Source organism: Diorhabda sublineata, chromosome 5 (genome assembly GCF_026230105.1).
Source record: "Diorhabda sublineata isolate icDioSubl1.1 chromosome 5, icDioSubl1.1, whole genome shotgun sequence".
NCBI lineage: Eukaryota > Metazoa > Arthropoda > Insecta > Coleoptera > Chrysomelidae > Diorhabda > Diorhabda sublineata.
The window spans coordinates 28,902,222-28,928,152 of NC_079478.1; the positions used below are offsets into that span (position 1 = coordinate 28,902,222).

Here is a 25,931-nt window from a genome sequence, read left to right on the forward strand (position 1 = left end):
GACCCAAAACAGAAAAGAATACTGAATAACGAAGCCAAGACCAACAAAAAACTGTAACAAAACCAACAGGGGGAAGGGATTTGTAGGCACAAAAAACACTAGACACGATCCAAGAGATTGAACGGAATAATGAATGAATGAATGAAGTTATGGATTAAGTTGTTTCGTGTAAAATAGTGCAGAGTTTTTTTCTTATAATCATAAATATATTGCTTAGATTAAAAATCTGTATAACGGATGCGTCATATATTTTTTGGATTTTCACGATAATTAAAATAATACTCGTTTCTACAAAATACAATAAATAATATATTCTTATATAAATACTATACAGACATGACTGACCATACAGATGCTTTTCTAGCTATAACTTCTGATAATGTTTTCTCGTCAACCTCTTTAGAACCATCCCATTTCTGTCTTTTTCCAGATGCAAACATTGCGAACGCAATACTCGGTATAATATATGCCATAGCAGCTACAATGAAAACTATCTGCCACTGTGATTTATTACCCTGAAAAATTGTTGTTCAAAATCATCTACACTATGAAAATATTAAATATATATAAAACATAATACGTGAAATTTGGACACTCTATATTCTATAATGGTAGAATTGGAATGAATTACTTACATCGTCAGTAACAATTAATTGTACTAATATAGGTGCAAAACTAGAAAGTGCACTACCAACACTATTACACATAGCTTGAAGTGTGCCTGAAAAATTTGGAGACAAATCTATGTGGTTCAAGTTATATCCTCCAGTTGCTGCAGATTGAATTCCAACTGCGCTCACTAACATAAAAACAGACGGGATTCTAGCACTGGCTGGTAAAAAGCTAAGAATCAGTAGAGATGTACCTGCTCCTATACCAGCTAAAAAATCATCAATCAATAATTTATAACGTAAATTATAATTGTAGTATGGTTTTTAAGAGCCCGCATTTGATTAATAAAACAGTAGGAAATTCTTGATTATATTTATTATGAGTTCCAATGTTGTGATATTCTTGATAAATGGATAACGTTTAAAAAGCAAAAATACGTATTTTGAGCAATATAAATTAAAAATTGATAGAAAATTGAAAAGGAGTATTTTATTACGAATAAAACATGATTCCCAATTGCAAATATTTCAACATTCCATTCCATTATACATTTCTCGAATATAAAGAATTGTATATATTTATGTCAATTTTTCACTTCTTAGACCTTTTTTTTGTGTTTATTGTGATGATTTTATATTTTCCAAATATTGAGATGTTGGTGTAATAAAAGCAGCATCACTATTATAAATAACAGTATTTAGGGTGCGGCAAAAGTCAGTTAACCAAATTACATAATAATGAAAACAAACAATGACATAAAAATTTTTACAAAAGTGCCCAATCTTCTACATTTTTTTCTCTCTTAATGTCATCTTGGATTGACAAAAAATGTATCTTTGAGCATCTCAATCTTAATTCTGCCTCTTCTCTAGTCTAGGTGCTTCGTTGAATGCTTCAGCAGCATATTTTTTTGTGAATATTTCTTATGTAGCTTGTACACACTATTTGTCTCGTCGAAATATGTCTGCCATGATGCTGCGCTGCAAATTCTTCAAATATCTTATTGTAGTCGTTATTGTAACGTAGTTTTCACGGAGCTACCTTTCGAAATTCCTGGAATTCGTTTGATGTTTTCTAGTTTTTATTGGAAGTTTTTATTATAGCAGGCGAATTATTTACATTGTTTCTTTTGAATAATCTTGTTTCTTTACGTTCTAGAAGTTTGGATAATTCTATTTGTAGTATATAAATAAGTTTATATAGCACAGTTTAGTTCAGTTTATAATAAATAGTCGTAGTGAACAGAACGAATTAGTAATTAGTAATTGAAGAACTTAAATAAATTATTCAAGTCAGTTAAGTGATAGTGATAAGTAAATTATTATAAGTTAGTTAGGTGGGTGTATAGTGCTTAAATAAATTAACAACGTAAGAGACAGTGTTTATGAATTCACCCCACGAATAGAAATCGTATAAATAAAGTAGAAAAACATTACAATACTAAACTAACAACTGTGTCTCTTACTCTGAGCATTATTAGTTCAGGCAGTGTAGCCAAAATTTTATTAACACCTGACATTAAAACCAATAGCATTGATTTTTGGTAAATAAGTCATTTATAAAGAGTATTTGGAGAAAAAAATTGTTCGGCGCTCGGGCGGCAATGAAAAAAGTGGTAAACCACCGGAAAAACTCTAAAAATTGATATTTCGTCAATAACGTGGAAGAAATTGAAAATTTCGTTACAATTTGTAGAAATGATTCTCAAAAAAAAAGGTATCAATATTTTTTTTTCGTAAAATAGTCCATTTTGGAGATACCTGAAGTATTTTTCAGTAATGATTCGAATAGATTGAAATCATATTTTTCTAAAAATTGCTATAGAGTTGACTTGCTGGTTAATCACATTTGAGATTTGTTAGTTCCACATCAGTTGAAATAAATTTCATAAAAGTGGGAGAAAGGATGAAATCATATAGACCAAGTAAATTCCATAATAAATTGGAGTTTTCGAACTGGAAAAAGTGGAATAAAATTATTAATACAAACCAGAATGGCTGAAGATGTGTAAATTTGTTAATTTATTGAATAATAGTAAGTATAAAAAAATAAAACTGGCCTGATATTATCAAGAAAAAAATGTAGGTACTACGAGGAAGAGCAGGTTGCTGAAATACGGAATCTCACATTGATATAGATCGCACGTCTTTAGACGCATATCTTGTAAGACATCGACCAGAAAAAATAACCAAACTAAAATACAACGTTATTAGAAAAATGTGATTTAGTTTCGCCAAAGACAAAGTGGGTATAAATTTTGACCTACTGAATCTTGGAGCAAACTCTGTTTATTTATCGAAGAAATTATTTCAGCTTAGGATAATAAATAAAAACCACTTTTGATGGAACTTACTAGCTCTAAATATCTATTGCTGAAGAATATTCCTTCAAAATCTCGTTTACTTTGGGACTTTTTGCTCAAAAAGAAGAAAGTTTTACAGATTTTAGTTGAGCGGCATGCCAAGTCTTATAGTAATCCGAGTTGTTGACGTGTAGATCTAATATTACCAATTATAACTCATTATCTTGTAAATGAAGCATTTTTTGATAAAAGTTTCTATAGCCGCTCGCATGCAGAACAATTTTTTTTTCATTGTTGATAGTATGAAATTTCGAATGGTGTGGTGGGTTGTGGACATGAAATTTAACTATCTAAGAGTTTTTTTTTTAGATAACAACGCTTCGATCCTTTATTTGATTTTTATCAAGGCTAAAAATATATGGTACATTATATTACAAACTTTGTTTTTTTTTTCTTAAAGTAGTGCCCAAAAACTGCTCTTGGTTTCAGTGTTAGGTTAAAACCCTAGGTTCCTGGACTATATGTACCTATTAGGTTCGTTCAAGCCGTCCTTGGTATGATGACGATTCTGCACAATAGAGATTACGTGTTGCAACCGGGCGGTTACCATTATAAGAACGATTCTGTTTGGCGTTTCAACCGAATTGGGTATCGTTTATGAACCGTTTCCGGGACGGTCTAGTCGATACTTTGTTGTCAGCAAGTACTGTTACAAGAACAGTGTACAGCCGAAGATTGCGCAGAAAATATCTATTATCGCTTCCAATCACCGTTTCAAGAAAGGTCCAGACTAGCAGGTTCGGACAAACCTATAGTAAACGCGATAAAGTTGCCGGACGTGATTTTTCGTGATAGTGGTGACTGAATTTTGCTACACCTTGTAGAATATCATATATGTATATTTTGATTAATGAAATATTTTGATTATGCGTTTTATGAATTATAATTCTACAGAAAGCTGCAGAGAATGTCTTTTTACATAAGACAAGGAAAGATTCGCTTGATGTTTGAGATTGTTATTCATTAATTTTTTGTTAGTGCACTGTTTACTTTCACAAAAACTATGGATTTGAATTCAAGATCTGAAAACGCAAACTAATAATTTAGATATAGAAATATGAATTGAAGATTAAATATCTTGAGATCCAAATGTTTTTGTACACCATTCTATTTTCATTTTATATTTGATTATATGATATGAAATGAATTTCATTATTTTATTCTTAGTTGTGTATTGGAATTTTATAATAGGATTGCATATTAGACTCATATTTTTAACTTCATTTTTTTGGTATAGCAGTAATGCAGTCATCTACGTAATACAAGATATATAAAATATTGGGTTTACCACTCATCATTTCTTCAAAATCTTCTTCTTATTCTTTTCTTAAGATTTAGTCTTGTTTCTTCTGCTATTCAGCCTCTTATTAAGAAGTAGATGTACAGCTTTCGTGCAAGTTCGGTCGAAAGGTCTGCTTGAAGTTGATTTTCATCCTTTGCCTCTTTAACCCGTCAATCTTCCATCACTCTGTCGACGCGGTCTCTCCAATATCGTCGTCTCGATTTCGTGAATTATAGTATATCCTGAATCTTCTTTTATAGCTTTGCTTCTTATTTCATCTCTTAGGCACATTTTTTCAATAGCTCTCAATGTTTTCATCTCTACTGCCCTTTCCATATACTTTTTGTTGTTGTTGCTCTGCAGTGTCCTGAGATGGATTAAGTAGCTTCAAGGGTACTGTAGCCAGTCTCAAGTCCAGAGAAAGGAGGAAAGTTGGTGGACAAGGTTAGCAACATACCCACTGTAAAAGAGATTCATTACTCAAAGTACAACTAATACCCAAGATCATCCGTTCTTAATTGCGCTATAACACTTGGTATGGAGGGTTCCATGTGAAGCTTTCATTACGCCTAAATGCTTCATTTTCAAAATCAAAATATTTATATTTACAAAAAATGAACAACAGCTGTATTATTGTACTTTTATGTATCTGGATTCATGTGTTTCTCGTTCTAAAATACCTCATTTAATCATTCTTATTCAACTTCTTGTTGATTGAGTGACATCAGTTTGAATTTATTTTATTACACCTATGGAGTACATAGTACAAAATATGTTTATTGAACCAACTGTATTCTCTTCTCATTGGACAAATTCTGGTCTGTAGGGAATGATTCAAGTAATCAAAAACTTCAAACATTTACATATCGAATTGAATAACTTCCTAGTAGCAGTCCTCGTAAGATATTTATGGTTAATTAGATAATCTGCAAGAAATCCAAAACCAAAATTACAGAAGAAGCTAGCAATATAAGGTGCAGATGATAATGTTCCATTCTGAAAAATTAATATATATTAGATAGTTTCTCAATTTCACTTTTTGGTCGTAATTGAAGAAACAATCATTCAAAAAAAAATTATTCATTGCAAAGCAATATTTGGCTCATACAAAAATGGTTACGTCGTTTGAGCAAGTTCTCTGGCGTCTTAAATGTTCAAATTAGGTTAACCTTTGATTTACAATGCCGTTGTGCAATTGTTGTAAACCACTTGCAGCATCGTTCGGTGGCTATGGTCAGGTAGCGGTAGTGTAGATAACACTTGAGTGAAACACAGCCAGAACAGAAATGTGTTAAATATTTACTCGAAATAAGTTATGGAAATTATTGTTTATAGTCATTCGAGAAAAGTGCCTACTTAATAAAAGTGTGTGAAAACCATTTAATCACAAATAGGTATAATGTATGAACGTACCAAAAATATACATTACATTGTACACTTTGACTAACTCATATTTAAGTACGCCATAAAAAGAAGGACAATCTTGGAGATTTCATAATGGAGATATCGGAATGAGAGGAATTGAATTTGGATAAAAATAATAGCTAGAGCGAGGTAAGTGACGTGCAAAAGGGTTAAAATACAAGCTCATTATATGCTACGATGTTTGTTCGAGAACAATACATCAAAGATTTTCTTTTCTTACGAACAATTTCATTTTCCAACATGTCTTTTTCTAGTCCCGCCATGCTCTAACCGTTTTAACCGTTCCAAATAATAGTTGACGTCTTTCTCATAAAAATAACGATATCGTCCTGATCTGATAACAAACTTGGAGGTGATGAAATGGGAAAATTCGCTGAAAGTGAGATTTGGTGAATATTGTGAGTGGTCAACCAATTCAAAATACAATCGTGAATTTTAGTCAGCGGGATCAGCGAATTGTCAAAAGATGCGTTGTTTTCTTCAACCGCAGTCACTTTTTGTAATTTCTCCCTCTACATTATCAAGCAATTAAACTCTGTTGTTATTGTAGCTTCTTGAAGATAGTCGATGAAAACAATCTCGTGACGATCCCAAATAACGGTCGCCATCACTGGTCCAGTCGATGAAAACGTCTTCTCCATTTTAAAGCAGATTCTCACTTTGCAATCGACTGTCTGGAAAATGTTCTTTAGAATTCACTTATGGTCTAAACTGAGTGAACGCGGCACCCTACGTGCGGATCGCTCACACCTGCTTAATTTTTTAGTTAGTATATGGCAGATGCATTTTTTTTAAATACCAATAGCCTATTCGTTCTTTCTTAATTCAATAGTAAGATCGTCTGGAGGGATTTTTCGATGATATCGCTGATTGGCACAGTCTTTGGTTGTCCCAAACGCTCGTCGTCAGTCAAGCTGCTACGACTACGTTTGAATTCATCTGCATGAAATTTTACGGTAGTAAATGAGGGTATAGAATCTCCCCACAGAGTTTCTACCTCCTCTTTCATTTGGTGCGGCATTTTACTATTAAAAAACAAATATTTAATGACAGGTATTATATTGAAAACTGCTGACATATTCAGATAGAGGGATAGAGAGAACTTTTTAAGCAACTCTTGTATATTACAATAACTGTTCACTCGATCTTGATGCAATATAAGTGATTGAAACCGACTAAATTAAGATCAATGCGTTTAGAACGGAGTATTTGAATTTTTCAAATATCGCAGAGAAAAAAATATAATGGCGAGGAAAATTCGTTCGATCCCAAAAAAATGTAATTTCTATAAGAAAATGATTTCATTTAAAGAAATCTGAGAACTTCTAGGGAACATCAAGTCAAGAGACTAACTCAGTAGTGAGGTTTAAAATGAAATTAATTTAAATTAAATTGAAATACTAAAACCTTTGCTAACATAGAAGTTACTTACATTGTATCATATATATTATTCTCTAAAAAATAGTAAATCAAAAACTGGTTGTTAATATAAATTACTTTATGGACGTACTGTATAAACAGTCACACGCAAAAACATGTATTTAGATTTTGAGGTCATAATAGCTATCGATGATTGTTAATTTTGATAACGTAGATAATGCTATTAATCATATTTTAAAATTTTACCTACCGATTTCATATCGAATAACATGACCGCCTTCATATAATTGGGAATTTCTGTTATAAGCGTGTTGTAACCCCAAATTTGGCCAACTTGGGCGAACATCAATATCCAAACTGGTCTAGTTGTAAGAATACTTTTCCACGGCACTTGAATCTAAAGAGAAATAACCATTATTTATTGGAATCAAATTGACAGATAATTTGATATTAGAATATTTCTTTAATTATTTAATACAGCCTAGTCCTTTATAAACCACTGGCGATTTTAGGGATTTCATTGTTATCGTCACCTTCCTATGTGGTATATTCATAGAATAAGTTCTGTTTTCATTACTCCCTGCAGCAGCGATATGTGAGAACTCGCATTTTCGTGGTGGAGAATGAGCCGTCTTCTACGATTGGTTTCCCTGATTTATTAAAAAGTTTCTGGCAAACAAATGCTGGTGTACTTTTCAAAATTGGCGTTTCTACGTTGTTCTAATGGAAAGGTGGTGATATGTTTAATTTATAGTTCTTAGTTCGTAGGTGTGGGCGGCCGTGAAGACATTCAGCACATATCGTACCCCACTTGACATTGCCAAAGTCCGATGTCCTTCGATTGGCTTCAACCCTTCGATGTCGTTAGGCAGATTGTGGGGTTTGCCCAGGTATTTAAACCACTCCCATGTGAATGTAGGACACTCAAAAATAACGTAGTCTGCAGTTTTGTCCTCTTCCATGCACCAGCGGCACTCGGGATCATCCGTGGTGCCCATGGTGTGAAGGTAAAGTCCTAGATGGCAATGGTCGGTTAGAAGTCCGGTCATTAGTCTGAATTCGCGCCTATTTAGCCGAAGCAGTTGTTTGGGGAGAGACAAGCGGGGTCCGTCTATATAGACCTTCGCTTGTCTCATGCCAGGCGTGTCCATTCATCTCTGCCGAGCCCGCCTTGTGATGACAGCGTTTTTGGCCACACCAAGGATGGGTTCTGGGCCTATTGGTGGGTTCGCCGATCCCAGTCTAGCGAGTGAGTCCGCTTTGTCGTTGCCTTTGAGATATTCAGTTATTCCGAAAAAACAGACGACCAATTGCTTTGGAGTGCCCCGTGCGGCAATAACTTTAGTTGAATTTGAATCGTCTTTAAAGACGTCTTTGAAGAAGTTTTGAGTTCAAATGCGCAGATCCATGATTCTTTGCCTGTCACGATTTTATAGAAGTCTTTTGAAGTATTTCTTTGCGCTAATTGACACGAGTTGTTTTTTAAGCGATCAAATCTTTTTTACAGCCAAATTCATGCAATATTGAATGTATGCGAGTGGAACTAATGCCCAAATATACTTAACTCTCACGGTATGTGCGAAGTGCGACCACGATTGAATTCTGAAAACCAGCGAAACACGCTGATGATCGCATGAAAATATTCGTGGTCTAATTCCATATTCTGACCAAGACGAATGTTACAAGTATCTGTAACAAATCAAGTAACACTCGTATGACAACACGTTCAGAGTGTGGAGTTTGAACGTTGTCAATCACGTTAATAGTTAGATCAGTAAGAAAAATTCCGAATTAAAATTAAAAGTCTTATTTGAAAATATTGTTTCTAAGAAAGCACTGCGTTAAAGCAATTTTTGAACAATGTTGATTAATGTATAAAAATATTGAAATCCATATTAAAATAATAATACAGAATCACAAATGTACAGAATTAATGTATTTCAAAGCTATCATTCACTAAAAATATTGAGAAATATTTACTTACTTTGTTCACCTTGATCTTAGTAGAGCTCTCAATGTATTCTTTTTCCTCTTTTGAAATTCTACTACATTGAGCCGGAGAACTAGATCCCAAAAATAGAAACAATAAGACCCATAAATATCCTATCGCACCATAAATATAAAAACAAAATGGCCAACCCAGTTGTGAAGAAGCGATAAGACCGTTAGTGAACAAACTAATAATGGTACCAAATGCTGCACCTAAAAATAATTTCCAATAACTTGTGATTATCACATAAAAAAAGAAATGCTGCGATAAGAGAGAAAAGGGAATCAAGGAACACTGGAGAAAATCGAAGGAACCATATTGAAAGGAAACTAGGAGAAGAAGAAATGTTTTTAACATTTAATTGATCTCAAAGCAGCCTTTGACATAATAGAAAAAACAGAAATATGGAGGTTCTAGAAGCACATATAAGACGATAAAGGCTAAAATGAAGAGAACAGGAATAAAATGAAAAGAAAGCTTAATGAAGGGAAGGATAAAATATGGAGAAATCTTATGCCTATTATTATTAATGTTAATTGTGGATAATCAATTTGCATGAGCTAGTGAATATATAAATAAAAAATAAATACTCGTAAAACCAAAGTAATGATTAAAAATAGTAAACAACAACAATATGCAATTGGCCGAAAAAGCAAACACGGACAATGAAAAGAATAAAGGCTTATGAAAATCTAGGAAACATATTGAGAGAAGATAGAAATAGAAATACAGCGAATAACTCAGAGAGACTGTAGTACACACTAAACAAAATCATACTGGAGCTTATAGATATTGACTAAAAAGTGGAAATTGACATTCACAATACAGTTACGATTCCAATAGTAACATATATTTCATGTGAAAATTGTAATTGTGAAAGAAAAACGAATCCAAAATGAACACGAATGAAACACCTAAGAAGAATAGCGGGCAAACCGACATCGGACAAATGTAGAAATGAAAAGATAAGACAAATAACAAAGCAAGAACCAATAATAAGTAAAATAAAAGCAAAAGAAGAAGACGTAGACCGAAAACAGTGAAATTTGAGAACTTGTAGAAATGGGGTGGATGAAACTATTTATTTTGAATTTTTGTAAATGATAAAAATTTACCCTGATGTCTCTGAAATAGTCACTGACGAAATATTGAAATATGCCTTAATCGAGAAATCGCATCAACCCAAACTGTTGAGAGACAGAGAACTAAGTAACCAGCACTGAGTTATGAAGAAGAGGTTTTCTGATATAAGCATGTAGGTATTCATTCAGTCATTAGAAATTACTTTCACCGACGCTTGCGACGCCTTTGTCTACGTCTACGATTCAACTAGCTTTAAAAATGATCACAAACTTTAACTTAGGACATGATAGGGCATAGTGAGCAGCAAGATGATCGTAATTATTGTCTGGAAAAAAACACGTTACATTTTTCTAGAGAGAAAAGGTTGTGATGCATTACGTACACCGCGGAGGTTGAGAGTAATCGATTATGAGTATTTCGAAGATCTCTAATTGAAGGCTCAGTTCAGTTCAAGAATTTATATAAACCCAAGGAATTTGATCTTTGTTTAGATTTTATCCTCATTAACCTATATTTCGTTATATGAATGATATCATCTAAACTACATCATAACAATCATACCAGAATTAGAACGGAGTCTTCGCCATCTATATTATGAGGGCTTTCGTTATATCGTTATAGCTCTGCTATATAGACTGAGTAGATGACGTCAAAATAATGCTAGGAGATGAAAAAAATTTCACATACCCCCAGTTTCTAAGTTATAGGCGTTCAAATTTGTGAAATCATAAATTATATTTAAGTATATTTTCCAAATTATAAATTCGAACATTATAAATTATTAGTAGATGATTACGTATGTCTATGTAGTGTGCTTCACAGAATAAAAAATTCTACACTACTATCTGAAGGCCAGGGGTGGCTCATTCTAATGGTTAACAATCCGTTTCTTTTACAGGGAAAATCTGTACCATCTAAAGATAGCAAAAATGAATTTTTCAATAGATGAAATTTATGGTTTAGTATATTTGTATATTTTTAGATCGTTGTATATGCCACGGAAACCATTTGCCATAAAGAGACATTCTAAAGAAAAATATCATAAATACTGATTATTTATTGAAAATTAATACACAATCAAACATTTCTAATTGAATTGCATATTGTCAAACATCGTGTTACTTACATAAGAAAAAAATTGAAATTTATTATTCTAAATATATTTTTTTATGTACAGTTTATCAAGCTTTTGGTTCAAGAGAGCCCGACAGAGATGCCAACTATATTGCGGATAATTTGAGTTGTTACCAGAGGATTTGTCTTACGTTTTTAAAATTAGCTCACTTAAAAAAGAATATTACTAAAATAGTATATTTTGATTTTTACAAGAAATCTTCGTTTATATCAATATAAACAAGAGATGAATAATGATAATGTTTTTACTAAAAATTAAATATATACCTGACAAGCACCAGCTACCTAGTCTCGATCTTTCTGAAATGTGACACCATCTACCAAGTAAAGTGCTTACTGATGGAAATACAAATCCCTGACACATTCCTTGAATTACTCTGGATGCCATAACTCCATATGATTGGAACTTATCTGCCAATATTGGAACCAAGGCTACAGCAGTTGCATTAATTGTCATCGCAACTAACAGAAACCGCTTAGCACCGTATGTCCTTGCCCAATCCGCAGCGAACAACTGAAGGGTAATATAGCCCCAAAAAAATGATGATAAGACGACATTTTTGTTAGTCCAATCAAATGTCTGTAAAAATATAATTCGATAACGTTTCATCATTTAGAATATTTTTAAAATTATTTTGAGAAAGATACCAGAGCAAAGCGTTTGAACTGTGAACGGTATCCACACGCCAACGTCAGCGAGTGAAAGAGACCACGACAGTATATTTCTATAGTAATCGTCGTGACACGGGTAACTCATGACGCTGTACGCGGCCGACGGCGTTTATAGGAGACCATAGCCTAAGATTTTAACTAAGCTTGGTTAATTAGTATACAAATATCATTTTATTTTGCTGAAAAATAGTCAGCGAAACGTTGAATTAACTACTCTAAACAGAAACTCTTCTCAAATTAGTTCTACTTACTAAATTAAATGTTAATTTACTTTTAAAAAAATTACTGCGTGTTTTTCAAACAGGATACTTATTAAACATTAGATAATTCAAAACAAAACATTTGATCTACAACTACAACCGGTTATAAATGACAATACATGTTTGATTTTTTCTCTGCCTGTTGCTCCAACTTTCCAAATATATACAATCTTGCAACTTATTGTCGTTTATAGCACAGAAGTGCTCGTTTCATTCCTTATTCTTGATCAACATTCTGTACCTCACATATTCTTTTTATATTTTGGCTTCTCTTCCTGGCAAATAGTATTTTTCCAGTTAATCATAAAAATACGCTCGTTTTGATTATTTCTAATCGTTCATTTGTTTTTGATGCTTCGCTTCATTTGGTTTCCTTTTGCATATTTTTATTTCACCATACAATGTCGTTTAAACATCATCTTATTCTTGTTGCGATCGTTATTTCTTCTCTCCCTTTCCCAAAATATAATTTATCGTATGAACGTATTTATTTTCTATGTAGAAAGAAACATTTGATCAATTTCAGTAGCTTAAAAATTGTGTCCAATATACAAACTTATTAAATTAACTTAAATTACGTGGTAATATATTTTTTTTCGAAAACAGCATTTGAAGACCCGTTAGGTCTTCCAACATGTGTTATGGATCCTTAAAGCTATCATAAGAAGTTTAACAACATTTATTCGATTGGCATTTTTTCGTAATTTAAAAAATGGTCATTCTGAGAATAAGTTGATCTTCTCAAAAAACCCACATTTGTTTCAATTTTTTATTTGAAAGATATTAGAAGCTTCGATGTCTGCCTTTGCTCTGTCAATAACAAGACATCAAGTCTTACCTTAATAATAATCCATTGATGTGATCTGTTTTGTAAACTCGACTTGTTCATGAAAAAAAAATAAAATATATTATATACTTACCCGTATATCTGGGTTTGATGAAGCATTTGGATCTAGCATAGCTACAATTACCACTGACAATTGTACTCTCATAGAAATAGCAGAAACCACAAGTAGAAACAAACAAATGACTTGCTGGTGTCGCATACCAAATCGCGGTAATTTAACTGGAAAAAAATAAATTGTCAAGTCAAAATATACGACAGGAAGTGGATCATCAACCTGTTCAGTTAATTTTTATTCTTAATTTTGACTATCCAATCATTCTACCCCTTGTTGATATTTCCTCCACAAAACTCATAATTTTACAACATACTTAGTGTTGTACGGTGTGAAATCCAATAAGGAAGTGCATGCAACGATTTGGACAAAAAACTGATTTATAATATCTTTGCAAATATCTTTCAGAATTATTGTGCGTTTTTTAACCCGCGAAGGTCACACTTAGACAGATTTCAAGAGTATTAGCTTATCTCATCAATGATTTCGACGTTCAATATTTGATATAGATTTTCGAAAAAATTAGATTGCGCGGAATGCTTAGTAGGAGCTGATCGGAAAACAATTTAGTATAAAATCCTCATTATTACCAACATGGAGAATAATTACTCGAAATCAAATGAATATTCTACTTAATGAGAATAATAGGATGGCTTTTTAACATATTCTGTACTTTTGTTTATCTTGATGCACGTGTTTTTTGGCATATTGATTTCTTATTTCGGTTACGAACTAGCAAAATTCTCTGCTTTTGTCGAGTGAATAAGTATTTGAAGGACTTTTTTAAAACATGTCCCGCTGTATCAGCTTTTCGGTCGAAATTCTTTGATACTATATACTGTCGTTTAAGTAAGAAAAGAAAAAGTATTACTAGATTTTAATAGCTAGATTGTGCCCGTGTCTTTACAGAAATATTAATGCAATGTCACTTAAAAACGTCATCTTCAAAAGGTGTTAGCTCCATTAGAAGAAAATTTTGGGGACAGGTGAATCGATTATTTACTTAAAGTCATATCTAATATTTTTAGTTTGCTTTGTGAGTTCCTGTTTAATACCTTCACTATAATTATGACAGCTAGCTGGATAAAAATATAAAAGACATATAGGTACCACGGTAATTAGCAAAAATTATATAAAATTTCGCTTGAATGCATTATTTTTAGCAAGTCTATATTATAATGAAAATTTTAGAAGTATAAAAATTTAAATCATTTAGAAAGCAGAATTGCAATTAAAAAATATGTTTTGAGCAAAAGGCATTGAACTGAAATCCCTTTTAAAACCACTCTCCTCTCGTTAGTCAATTTACGCCATTTTACTACTTCGAATAAAGAAGTAGCATTCGATAATCATGAATTTATACCTAGAAAAATTAAGTTTCATCACGTTGCCTTGAGAAATATAAGCATGAAGAGTGTCTGAAAAATTTTAAACGTATTAGACTGACCCAAACCACTCTCTAGCCTAAATTAAATAAGTATTAACAATGTCTGCAGTTTGAATGAGTATCAAACTTTAATCGGTCTAATCTAACTAGCATATTAAATTGTTATACAGAGTGAGTTTTATATATGGAACGCCTCAATTATCTCGTTAACGGCTTGTACGATTTTTATAAATTTTTGTATACAAGGGTTTTGTGATACAGCCGGTATAATAGGTGTATTTACATTGCTGTCCTTTTTCCAGAAAAATAAAGAACTTTGTTATTTCAAATGGATTACCCTGTATATTTTTCGCTTTTCGAAATCTTTGAGAAATACTTATCATTTTTCATCGGATTTTCTCTATACCTAAATGCCATAATTTCGGAGTTATAGCTACATTTGCTTTATCTCCGCTGAAGCTAAAATAATACATTTATTTGGCTACAACTGCTACAATAACAAATTTGACGTTTCAATAAATTATTATTGTTGAAGTTTATCGAACAACGGATCGTTTATCTGAAAAAAAAACCAATTGATATTTTGATGATATTTGGATATGGTGATAGGCGTACACAAGAAACATGTAATATCTTTAATAATTTATATCCTAATCGAAAAATGCAGATCTAATGATGGAAAAATTTTACAATCAAAACGATCCAAATTTTTTAAGTAATGTATCTCGGCATAATTGTAGATACTGGTCACGCAATAATCCTTGTTGGATGGGTGAATCCCACACCCAATATCTCGAAAAACTTGATGTATAGGCTTAGTTGGCTTTGGTATTTCCAAATCCAAGTAAGTATTTTCAAATTTCCAAAAAATCTTCATTATTAGCATTATTAGAAATTTTCAGACAATAACATTATCCCAAACGACAATATTTGGCTACAACAAGATGGTGCCCCGCCTCATTATGCTTATGTGGTGAGGCAATACCTAAATAATGTGTTTCCCAGAAGATGTATTAGTAGGTTTGATTTTATCAAATTGCCCCTATGATCACCCGATATGAATCCTTCAGACTATTTCCTGAGGGGTCACTTGAAAAACATAGGATTATCACATAGATAAGAAGGATTGAGCAGTCAGGGATGCTGCAAAATGCATTGAAAAGTTTTAAAAATCGCATGGCTTGTTGTATTGAAGTAAATGGACAACATTTTGAGCATCTGCTGTAATAGCCTTTACTGTATGTTTTGTAAAATTCGTAATTTTTCTACTTCACAAATGTGGATCTACTTTTAACATGACACAAACATTTAAAGATTTGTCTTCAGTTGTTTTAGGTTTTCTGCGCCATGATTTGGTTAAATATTTTACTGCACCAGTTTCGTTAAACTTTGTACTAAGTTACAGATACTAGACCTAGTTACGAGTGGATATACTATAAATGTAGCTATAACTCCCAAATTATGGCATTTAGGTATACAAAATATTACTTGAAAAATAATCAGTATTTCTTAAGTATTTATAAAAACACTAAATCTTATATAAACAGGAAGTTGGTAATGACGAAAGCTCCTCATCAATGTATCTGACATAAATTTCATCTTTGTTCACTTCACTAACATTTGTAGTATTGTATTTCATTAAGATAAACTGATAGTTCATTGCTGTAAGGCCATTCGTTCCTATAATACAGTTATACTATAGATAAATGAGAGAAATCGAACAAATTTTAAACAGTTTTCTAAAGTTTCTGATTACGATACCATGTGAAAATTGCAGCAATGATTATTTTTCAAATTATCTTTCAGATATGAGAAAAACAGTTATGCTATACCTCATGCGGAAGATGAAAAGACAGTTAAAGAATTGGGAAATATTGTAAAGAAAACCCCACTTGAAGAAGTAACGCCATTACAACAGTGGAATCAAGACTACTAGTACTACTTTATAGATTAAACCAAGCAGGCGAATATGGTGGATGATATTCAGACGACATAGTTCCAATTGTCAGCGACAAATTTGACGGTACTTTGATATTATTAAAAGATACTCTCTTTGAAGAAGAAACAGTATGTGGGGCTGTGTTTATGGGAAAAGAAACCTAATAAATTTGGCAAAAATAGTGACAACACAACAACATAAGCACGTCAACAATATTTTGAGTAAGGTTGTAATAACCACAAAGGTGTAAAAGAGGGTACTATGATTGTAAACCTACCAATAGCCTACGAGGAATTCTTCCACAGAAAAAACTCATCAACAGCTGACGAGGCAAGACATGAGCAAAGACTAGCGCATTACTGCTACAGGATAGAGACAATGAAGACCTGTTCAATATTATCGTTGGAAGTTATTATGAACTGCAAATCGTCAAGAAAAGACATACCATCGCATCTATGGTCAGGATTGACAAATGTCAGGATTCAAAAAAAGTTTAATTGTAATCTCAAATGAATCGAAGGCATTTGTGGCAATAACATCGAACTTTATCTAAACAAGTTATTTTTCAGTATTGCTACTCTAACATTCTTAAAAAATTTAATTACTAAATCGCGCAAATTCTACTCAACTGCATGAGTAAATATACGGTATAGAATTTTACAAAAATGTAATAATAGTAAAACTATATGAGAGGATTATTGACACATGATGAAATTCACTTTTCTCTTAGATTGGTTCTAAGTGACTCTAAAAGTCGAATGAAAACTGAAACATCTATATATGTCGTCTTGACAAACTAAGAAACTACGTGATACAAGTAAACTCACCATTCTTTTTATGTTCTACCTTGTTTTCAGTTTCCTTATCCATAATTACCGATCGGTTTTTATCTTCTACCAGAAACAAAATGCTGCATGATCTGCAGCTTGCAAGCAATTGAGTAGAATTATTTCATTTGTATATTTATGAAGTTAAACATTATAATTTAAAATCGAACCGATATTGTTGTTACTTCAAGTACCTTTTGTGTCAGTTCTTATCATTTCAACTAATCTAAAAAGGTTATCATAACTAACAATAAAGTGATTTCAATCATTATAACTGAATTCGATTTTCTATCATAATTTTAATGAATATCTTTTAATTCAGATCCTACGGGACACGGTTTGGCTTCTATTTAAGCACAATATTTCACAAAACCACAATGTATTAGTTGTTGAAAATTAGAAGAAATAGTCTTCTTTTTCTCAAATTGATAAAGTACTTATGACTAAAGGACGGATTCTATGCATGCATATTTGAATATTTTGTCAATTTTTTGAATATTTCTAAATAACTTGCATATGTATGCATATTTGAAAATTGCCAAACTGACTAAACTTTTAATTAAATTACCTTATTATTTTGAAAATTTTATTGTCCTAATACGACTAACTACAGGTAGAATATTCCAGATAGTCAATTAAGCATTTCCAACTATTTCCTCAATAGATACGGTGGGGGTTGATGTTTGCCATTTTGTTCCATGATTGATTTATTATTTCATCAGTGACCGTTATTCGATCAATGTTTCGGTAAAAGTATATTTGTTTCTGAGAGATGCAAAATACCGAAGGATAATTCGAGCCTGGTTAATTCCTGAAGGTAACATGAACTTGATCACATCAGTGGAAAACGATTATGTAAAGCCTATAGTAAAATGGAAAGTTTTATAAAATTGTTGTCTTCCTTCCATCCGGGTAAAGATTTTGTTGTTTGCCGAATATTCAAAGTGCAGATAATTTGGAAAAATGCATGTTCTTATTCCAGAACAATAGAAATTTTCGATGACACAAGATATCAGGATACACCAAGACAGGTCAAAATGCAAGAAGATGAATGATTCCAAAAGAAATAATTCAATTGCCCTTAGACGGTAGACCGTCGTTCATGACTTCATTTAATAAAGAACAATAAGAATTTAACACTGATTTATACCAGATGATGTTTCATATAAATATACCTCTAGGAGCAGTACAAAATATGGTAATACTAAGTTTTTACTCAATATTTACGCCCACATGATCACATAAATCCTTCATGGATTTTTTATTTTGACAATACATTGTGGAGTTCCATCTTAGTACAAATGTGAGTTATGTTAATTATTCTCACCATCTCTCATGAAACCTGCTTCTTGGGTGAACAATATTCTCCCAAAAAATAAGTTAAATTCCATTGTTTATCTAAAAAGCAACTGGTGCAAGTTTGCTGGATAATCTAATCGATGGTATATACTTTCTGGATAGAAAAGAGTGAAAAGACTACTCCTGCTGAACATAGTGAATGTTTTTCTGCATTATATTAAATTGGACTGATATTGCAAAGCTAGTTGTTCAATGTAATTGTGCGTTATTTCATTACATCTTTGAAGAAAACTACTGATAATTAATGAAATCCCTCTCCAGATTGTCTGTTCTAACGAAGACGCTATTCCTCAGATTCAAACCTAAATATTCAGATTCTCCTAAACTGTTTGTTTCATTCACTTGCAACTAAACATTTATTACTTGATAGATTTGGAAAAAGTTATTTGTCCACTACTGTGCGTGAAGTGCGTACTTTAGACACACTTTCGAGAGCGTAAAACTTTACTTTACGCAGTTTAAGCAATAGTACGTAAAAAACGTATTATTAAGGTCTCCGTAGTGTAATGGCTAGGGTACGTTGCTCACATGCGGGAGGTCTCAGGCTCAAGTAGCGCTGATGCCATTTTTTATCTTTTTACTTATGTATTAATAATTATTTTTAGGTGGTATTTATACATGCCAAAGAGAAGAATTGATAAATTTAGTGACACAAATTCGTCTGTTGTTTTGTTAATTTATTCTAATCTTGATTTAAATGTTCAAAATATTTATATGTGATACATTTTATACGCAAAATGACCATTAAACTTCTGTATTTTGATAAAATTGTAATCTGTAGAAAAAATATTGTATGTAATTCGTGTGTAAAGGCCTTGTTTCGACGAATATGATTATTACGACAATCAAACGAATAATTTTCACAAGCGAAAATTTATGTACTACACTTGTTACATGAATAACTATTTTGTATTATATTGTAGAGATTGTCACAGCTATGTTTAACGTATAATTAACTTAATTGTAGGTACACATTTTGACCGAATCAGAAATTACATTCTTTATAAATGCAAATCAATGAAAAAAACGTAATATGTAATAAAACATTAACAAGTTTGTCCCTATTTGTATAAAGTCATTAGGGACCGGAACTTCTGCTCTATTTGTGTTTATACATACGAGTTTTTCATGACAACAAAAACTCAGTTGCTACTACTCGAATTGGTCTTGAAACTGAAAAGGGTACTTGAAAAACTATCGAATTTTATATTCAAAAATAAAAATCGAATATCAATAATTTGAGATTAAAAATGTCGACTTTATTCATCGAATATTTTTTAAAAGGAATCGACGAAATCTATAGGTCATTTTTTGGAAAAATATCAATATTTTGTTATATCATTATCTTTGCTCAACCTTAACTCAAAATTAAACCGGTCAAACTAAACCAAAAATAGTAGTGAAGATAAAAAATTTTCATCGTTCCGATATACCAAGTGTCAAAAAAAAGGTTTTTCGCTAAGTGTCTAGTTCCTCTTTCATTTGTGTAGGGCCTACTTTCTAGAAACAAATATTTATCGACAGCTCGATACTCAATAAGGAAATTCAGAAAATCTTCACTTATGCTTTTGTCAAACAGAAATTATGCGTCCAAAATTGCTGCTTGCCAAAAAATCGATTGAAAGATTTATTTTTGGTGGTTTTAGATTGTAAAAGTAACGGATTGTTAACTATTTGGAACGAGCCGCCTCTGGCCTTCAAATAGTAGTGTAAAATTATTTATTCCAACAAACACACAACATGGACACACGTAATCATCTATTAAAATTTCGTAATGTTCGATTGTATAATTTAGAAAATATACTTAAATATAAGTTTTGATTTCACTAATTTGAAGGCTTAGGGATCGTATGAAAATTTTTTTCTTGTCACAGCATTATTTTCACGTCATCTACTCACACCTGAATTTTTTATTTCAAGCCCAGGAGCACCACTTGTATTTATAACTACCATTTTCAAGTTGAGGTCGATAGCTCTTCAGTCAAACCTCGTGAAACACGCATTCCACACATGTTGTTAAGGGTCTAATGATAAAATGTTGATATCATTAATTGAAAATAAGCCCATTTTAATACTTCACAATATGATATAGAAATTACTGACTACTAAATATTGATTAACAAGATGCGCACCGATTGATAATATTTCATAGAAAGTAAATCCTCTCGATATTTGTCATCGAATCTATACGTCATCGGTTTGAATATGAAAGCGGTACAATTTATCTGTACTAATTTTTTCTATTATCATAATACGAGAAACAAGTGTCTGCTATTTCACATTACGCATTATCATCGTTTAAATTAGTTCTTGATTTTTGATACAGAATTTCTAGACTTTATCATAAGTAAAAAACGCGTTGGAAACTCCAGACAAATAATAGGTTGATATATCGTTGTTTATACGTCGCACACTGGGGCAAAAAGGTCCCATCTCTGGCAATAAATCAGGAACTCTATAAATATATGCCAAAGTTGATTATTATGCATAGGATGTGTTATTACTAAAAATAAAACACATAGTTAACATTTTGAGTTTTATTTTAATTCAACAAGACATTATCGTAAGATATAACTATTTTCTTCTAGTTATTTATTTACGTGATTACATATCCATACAAAAAAGATACAAATATTACATTCCATCATCTTCAGAATCAAAAGAACTATTCTTGTCATCGCCTTTGTTGGCGATATAAATGCAAAAATCTCGGTTTTAATAAATCCCTTGCTTCTTTAGGAAGGCACTCAATTTTTTTCTTGTAAAATTGTCTTTTACTGTTTATTACGGGGTCGGAACTGAGTAAAAATGAATTAAAAATATCCTCGTTTGGTGCCTTTCTTGAAAAAAGCTCCCGATAGTTTTTAAAATCTTTGTTTCTGGCTTCTTGAACTTGTTCTGTTAATTGGTCTATAGGCAACAAAGCAGAGGACACTATTTCAGGGCCATGAATAAAATATTTATGTAAAGTAGGAGGCATATTATACCAGGGATATTTATCAACAAAGTATCGAGTGGTTTCGTGTGTGAAAACTCTGAATTTTTCTGCATCAATTTCATGCTCACTTTAAACTACTTCCATTATAATATGCATCTTTTTAATTAAATTCTTGTCAATGTGATTAATTTCAGCTGAAAGTTCTGCGTCCTTAAAAAAACGTCAAGCGGCATTCCCATCATTTGAATTACCAAATCCGGGCTTAGGTTTATCTATGATTAAACCAGTTCGTTTCCTAAATTCTCTCTGAATACGGGCTTTGTTTTCCTGATCAATTTCTTTATCTGTTCCTCGAGCTTCCCACTTTTTAATTGGTAATTTTTATGACAGATGTAAAAGGCAGTCAAACATTTGTATCCATCCATGCAGCACCGACGCGTCGTTTATGTCAATTTTACACAAAATTCTCAAACGAATGCAAAGCTAATTGCAAAGAAATTCTAGTTGTTATCTAGGTTCATGGTAATTTTATCATAAAAACTTGATCAAAACAAATTTTAATATATTTCATGTGAAATTAATGTGTGTAATAAAATATAGATTGAAAAAAACACACTTTATTCAAAATACACTAAAAATTAAAAAATATTCGTACAATTCGTCTTTAAGAATTATTCAAATGTTGTATTATGGTGGAGATATAGTTGAATAACATATAAGTACAGAAATATAAGCTGATAATATAGAAATGATTACTCTACAATAATTATTTGGGAAATCCACTATTCAGTTGAGTTCACATTCAATGTCATGGATATTAACACTCAATATGATAGAGATAAAATTATTGTATTGAGTGCAAAACTAGTAACGACAAAAAGTGTTAGCGTTTGATGTATACATTCGAAAGTGGTGGGATAAAGTTTAAAACTTCATCATTTGAGATTGCGTTTTAACAAAGTAAATCACCCAAACATCGTTTTTTTTGTCACCTTCAAATGATCCTTTTCATCGCATTTTCCAATGAGGTACTGGGACGGGAATATTAGGGGAAAATATCGTAAACGAAATTGATCCACCTCGAAAGCGTTTATTTATGACAGAATAAACCGACAACAAAAAATATTAAAGAATTCCTTTCAATACAATTTAGACAAGATTATGAAATAAAAAATTTTGATAAGTCGACTTGTAACTGCAAAAAATAAATTTAAGCTAGCTAGAAGTGCTAAATAACTTCACTCATAACTTGTATTCATTATAGCTGGATCAGTTTTTCATTGATATATAAAATCTTAAAAGATTTTTTGAGGCATACGTATGTAGTACTACATTAACTTTAAGCCCGACGTGTAGCATTTCAAGGATGTATCTTAGTGTAGTCAGACTGTCTGAATAAAGCCCGGGTACGAATTGAAAATCAGTTTTTCTAATGAAATCCGCCTTAGATAAATTATTCTTCTTGTGTCGTCATATTTTTCTACGTAAAATAGAATTTACACTCATACAAAATTTTTAATTTTGGACAACTACCAGATTGTGTGGGTATAATCTAGTGATGAATAAGCTTGTTTTATCTCAACTTAGAATTGAAAAGTAACATAAACTGAGTTCAAGTAGAGTTACTCCACAAAAGTTGGATTCAAAAAGTTATTTGCAAAAGTGAATTGTCCTTCTTTTAGAATTGTGGGTTGGATCAGAGCTGCTCAGCACCTACACAGAATAGAAGGGAAAAAAAGGATATATTTATTTTTCAATCCCTTTTAGCTCCATACACTTTTCCCAGCGATGTTCAATAACTTCGATACACTTTTTTATGACAAAAATTGTCAACCTCCTCAAAATAGCCATTAACTGCCGACATCACCCCTAAATCTGATGAATAGAGTGTATGAGGAAGCGATTCAAACTTTAAATCATTAATTTTAGCCATTGCAATAACGTTACAATAAGTTCGCACAATACACGCCGTTGATAGTTTTTCCTTTTCCAAGGTAGTCAATGAAAATTATCCCACGCGCATCTCAAAAAAACTAACGCTGTGACCTTGACTGCAAATGGAATAGTTTGGAGCCATTTTTCCCTCTTCAGTCTATTGTTTCGATTGTCTTTTTGTTTCAGGTGTGAAGTGATGGATCCACTTTTCATCCATAAGTATAAATGGCGCAAAAATTTCTGTAAAAAATTGCCAAACACTCAATAGAAACATCTTCACGACGCTGTTTTTCTACGATTGTGTGCAAACGCGGCACCCGTCTTGTGCACAGTTTTCTCATGTCCAAATTTTCAGTTAATATTCGATGTAAGTACAGCACTTTTTGATCTGCCTACTATGTCTGCTAGCTCTGGCACATACAATCGACGATAATCCAGTACCTCTTTGTGGATTTTCTTCAACATTTCTGGAGTGGTCACCTCATTTGGTTGACCATTATGTTGCTAGTCTTCGCAAGATCGTACGGTCTTATTTTAACTCTGCTACCCAGCTTTTATATCAGTTAAACTAAAGCGTTCCAAATAAAAGTTTTGTATCATATAACAACGATAAATTTTGCCATGTTTAGAATTCATTAAAAACATTCATTGATTGATGTCAAACAAATACTAAACAACGTGGCTTGACTTGAAACATTTGTTGTATAGATTGTGTACTTTCTAATTCAGTGGTATTTTCCAAGCAACTACCGCCTCGTATATCATAAGTTGATTTTTTGTGGTTTAATTAAAAAAAAAAGAGTTAGGTAGTATGGTGTATCCCTAGTATCACATTTACTGTTATTCAAATTTTGTCATCCCTGTTTATATATAATTAACTTGATTAGGATGATTAGGAGCCCAACCAAACTATGAAGTATCTAAGTACACTCAAAGTGTAGTAAAACGAACTTAAATGATACTTTGATTTTGAATTGATATTAAAAATATGAATTATGATTCATAGTGAATAATTACTTCTTTAGTATATAATACACAAATGAAACAAACGCCTCTTTTATTTGTATCAATTGAAAAATTTAGTATCCGAAATCCAGAAATCTGCATATATTTTATTTGTCAACAATTTGTCGTCATAATTACTTCCTCCTTATGTTGTTGGATTAATTCCATGGAGACGTCTTCATTCAATTTGACATGATTCCAAGGCTGAACTTCAGCTGATCCAAAAAATAGAAATAAAATACCACTGACAAGAAATGATAATGCTGATGCCAGGAAAATTATCCTCCATTGAGATCTATCTGACTGAAAATTAATTCAATCTCATCAAGATATAAATAAATATTATTTGTAAACAAACACAATTGATGTACACGAATTCAGGATTGTATTATAATGATTCTCCTAGGATAGATAGAAAACTGAAAAATATTTGGTGTTTGCTTAGTAAAAAAATTTCGTAACTCCATCCGTATTCAAGATAAAGGGCGTTGAAGAAAAAAATATACACTTCTTTTACGATTTTGTTCCAACTTTTGCGAACATTGTATTGAAATTTTATACGAATATGTTTTAGAAGCTGATACATCCAATGAATTTGTTTTTATGTGTGACTCTCATAGAGGGTGCTAACTTTTTCAATATCAGATTTATTGAGCAAAATTTCAAGTGAACTTGAACATCATTTGATTTTACACTAAAGAGGTACTCTTGATAGAACTTGATAGTATGTACCGTTTTCGGAATATTTTGGTTTGAAAATTATGAAGTAATAACCGAAGATGGTATAAAGTATTGATAAATGTACTAATTAAACAAAAAATCACGACATGAATATTCAAAAGAAGCTAATAACATAAAATAGAATTCAATTAGAGTAGGTGTTCAAAATGTCCTCCGTTTTCACGAATACACAAGTCTACCCTTTTTTCTAATGATTCTATTAATCTTCCAATCGGTTGGGAGTCAGCTATGAGGTCATTAAAGTGAATTCCATCTTTCAAATCTAGAGGTGAATTTACCTCTGTAACATAAACTTTTTCAGTAAGATTCAACATTAACGACCAAACTGTGAAATCCAAGGGATTAAAATCGTATGACCGAGAAGGTCAATGAATCAGAGTTTCTGCGCCTTTACCAATCTATCGATTCGAAAAATGGTTAGTCAACCAATTACGATTACTTAATAATTTTCAAATCAAAATATTTCGAAAACGGACACAGTATCAAGTTTTATCGACAGTATCATTTTGGTGTAAAATTAAATGAGGTTAAAGTTTACTTTTGCAATTTGGCTCAATAAATCTAATATTGAAAAAATTATGTTCAATACTACTTGATACGAACCGTGTAACTAGTGCCCTCTGTGAAATTCACACATAAAAACAAATTCATTGGATACATCAGCTTCTAAAACATATTCGTTTAAAAATTCAAGACAATGT

General features: G+C 31.9%; 2 protein-coding genes across 3 annotated transcripts in view; both read right to left on the bottom strand.

The window, feature by feature from the left end:
* Positions 1-189: 189 nt before the first annotated feature.
* On the bottom strand, positions 190-17,456 carry LOC130443882 (putative inorganic phosphate cotransporter). Of its 2 annotated transcripts, none has more exons than XM_056778759.1 (8): positions 17,253-17,456; positions 13,121-13,266; positions 11,536-11,848; positions 9,046-9,263; positions 7,312-7,458; positions 5,120-5,252; positions 636-880; positions 190-515 (listed from the first exon to the last, which is right to left on the bottom strand). In XM_056778759.1, the coding sequence occupies exons 1-8, from the start codon at positions 17,293-17,295 to the stop codon at positions 327-329; spliced, it is 1,434 nt and encodes a 477-aa protein (XP_056634737.1). In that variant the 5' UTR covers positions 17,296-17,456; the 3' UTR covers positions 190-326. The 2 variants fall into 2 exon arrangements, with proteins under 2 accessions (XP_056634737.1, XP_056634738.1); XM_056778760.1 differs by lacking the exon at positions 17,253-17,456 and adding an exon at positions 13,322-13,421 and having other exon boundaries at positions 236-515.
* Positions 17,457-21,142: 3,686 nt separating this feature from the next.
* LOC130444707 (uncharacterized) overlaps positions 21,143-25,931 on the bottom strand; it is a 56,133-nt gene continuing 51,344 nt past the window's right edge. The window contains exon 16 of the mRNA XM_056779982.1: positions 21,143-24,792. Coding sequence (XP_056635960.1) covers positions 24,604-24,792 — 189 coding nt within the window. The 3' untranslated portion in view covers positions 21,143-24,603. The remainder of the gene's footprint in view (positions 24,793-25,931) is intronic.

Bases quoted from the DNA above. Each gene is read 5' to 3' on its own strand.
- LOC130443882 (XM_056778759.1), bottom strand. From the start codon at position 17,295: ATGGATAAGGAAACTGAAAACAAGGTAGAACATAAAAAGAATG. The intron at 11,849-13,120 runs GTAAGTATATAA...ATATTTTTACAG, and splicing joins CATCAAACCCAGATATACGG to ACATTTGATTGGACTAACAA. The intron at 5,253-7,311 runs GTAGGTAAAATT...TTAATTTTTCAG, and splicing joins TGTTATTCGATATGAAATCG to AATGGAACATTATCATCTGC.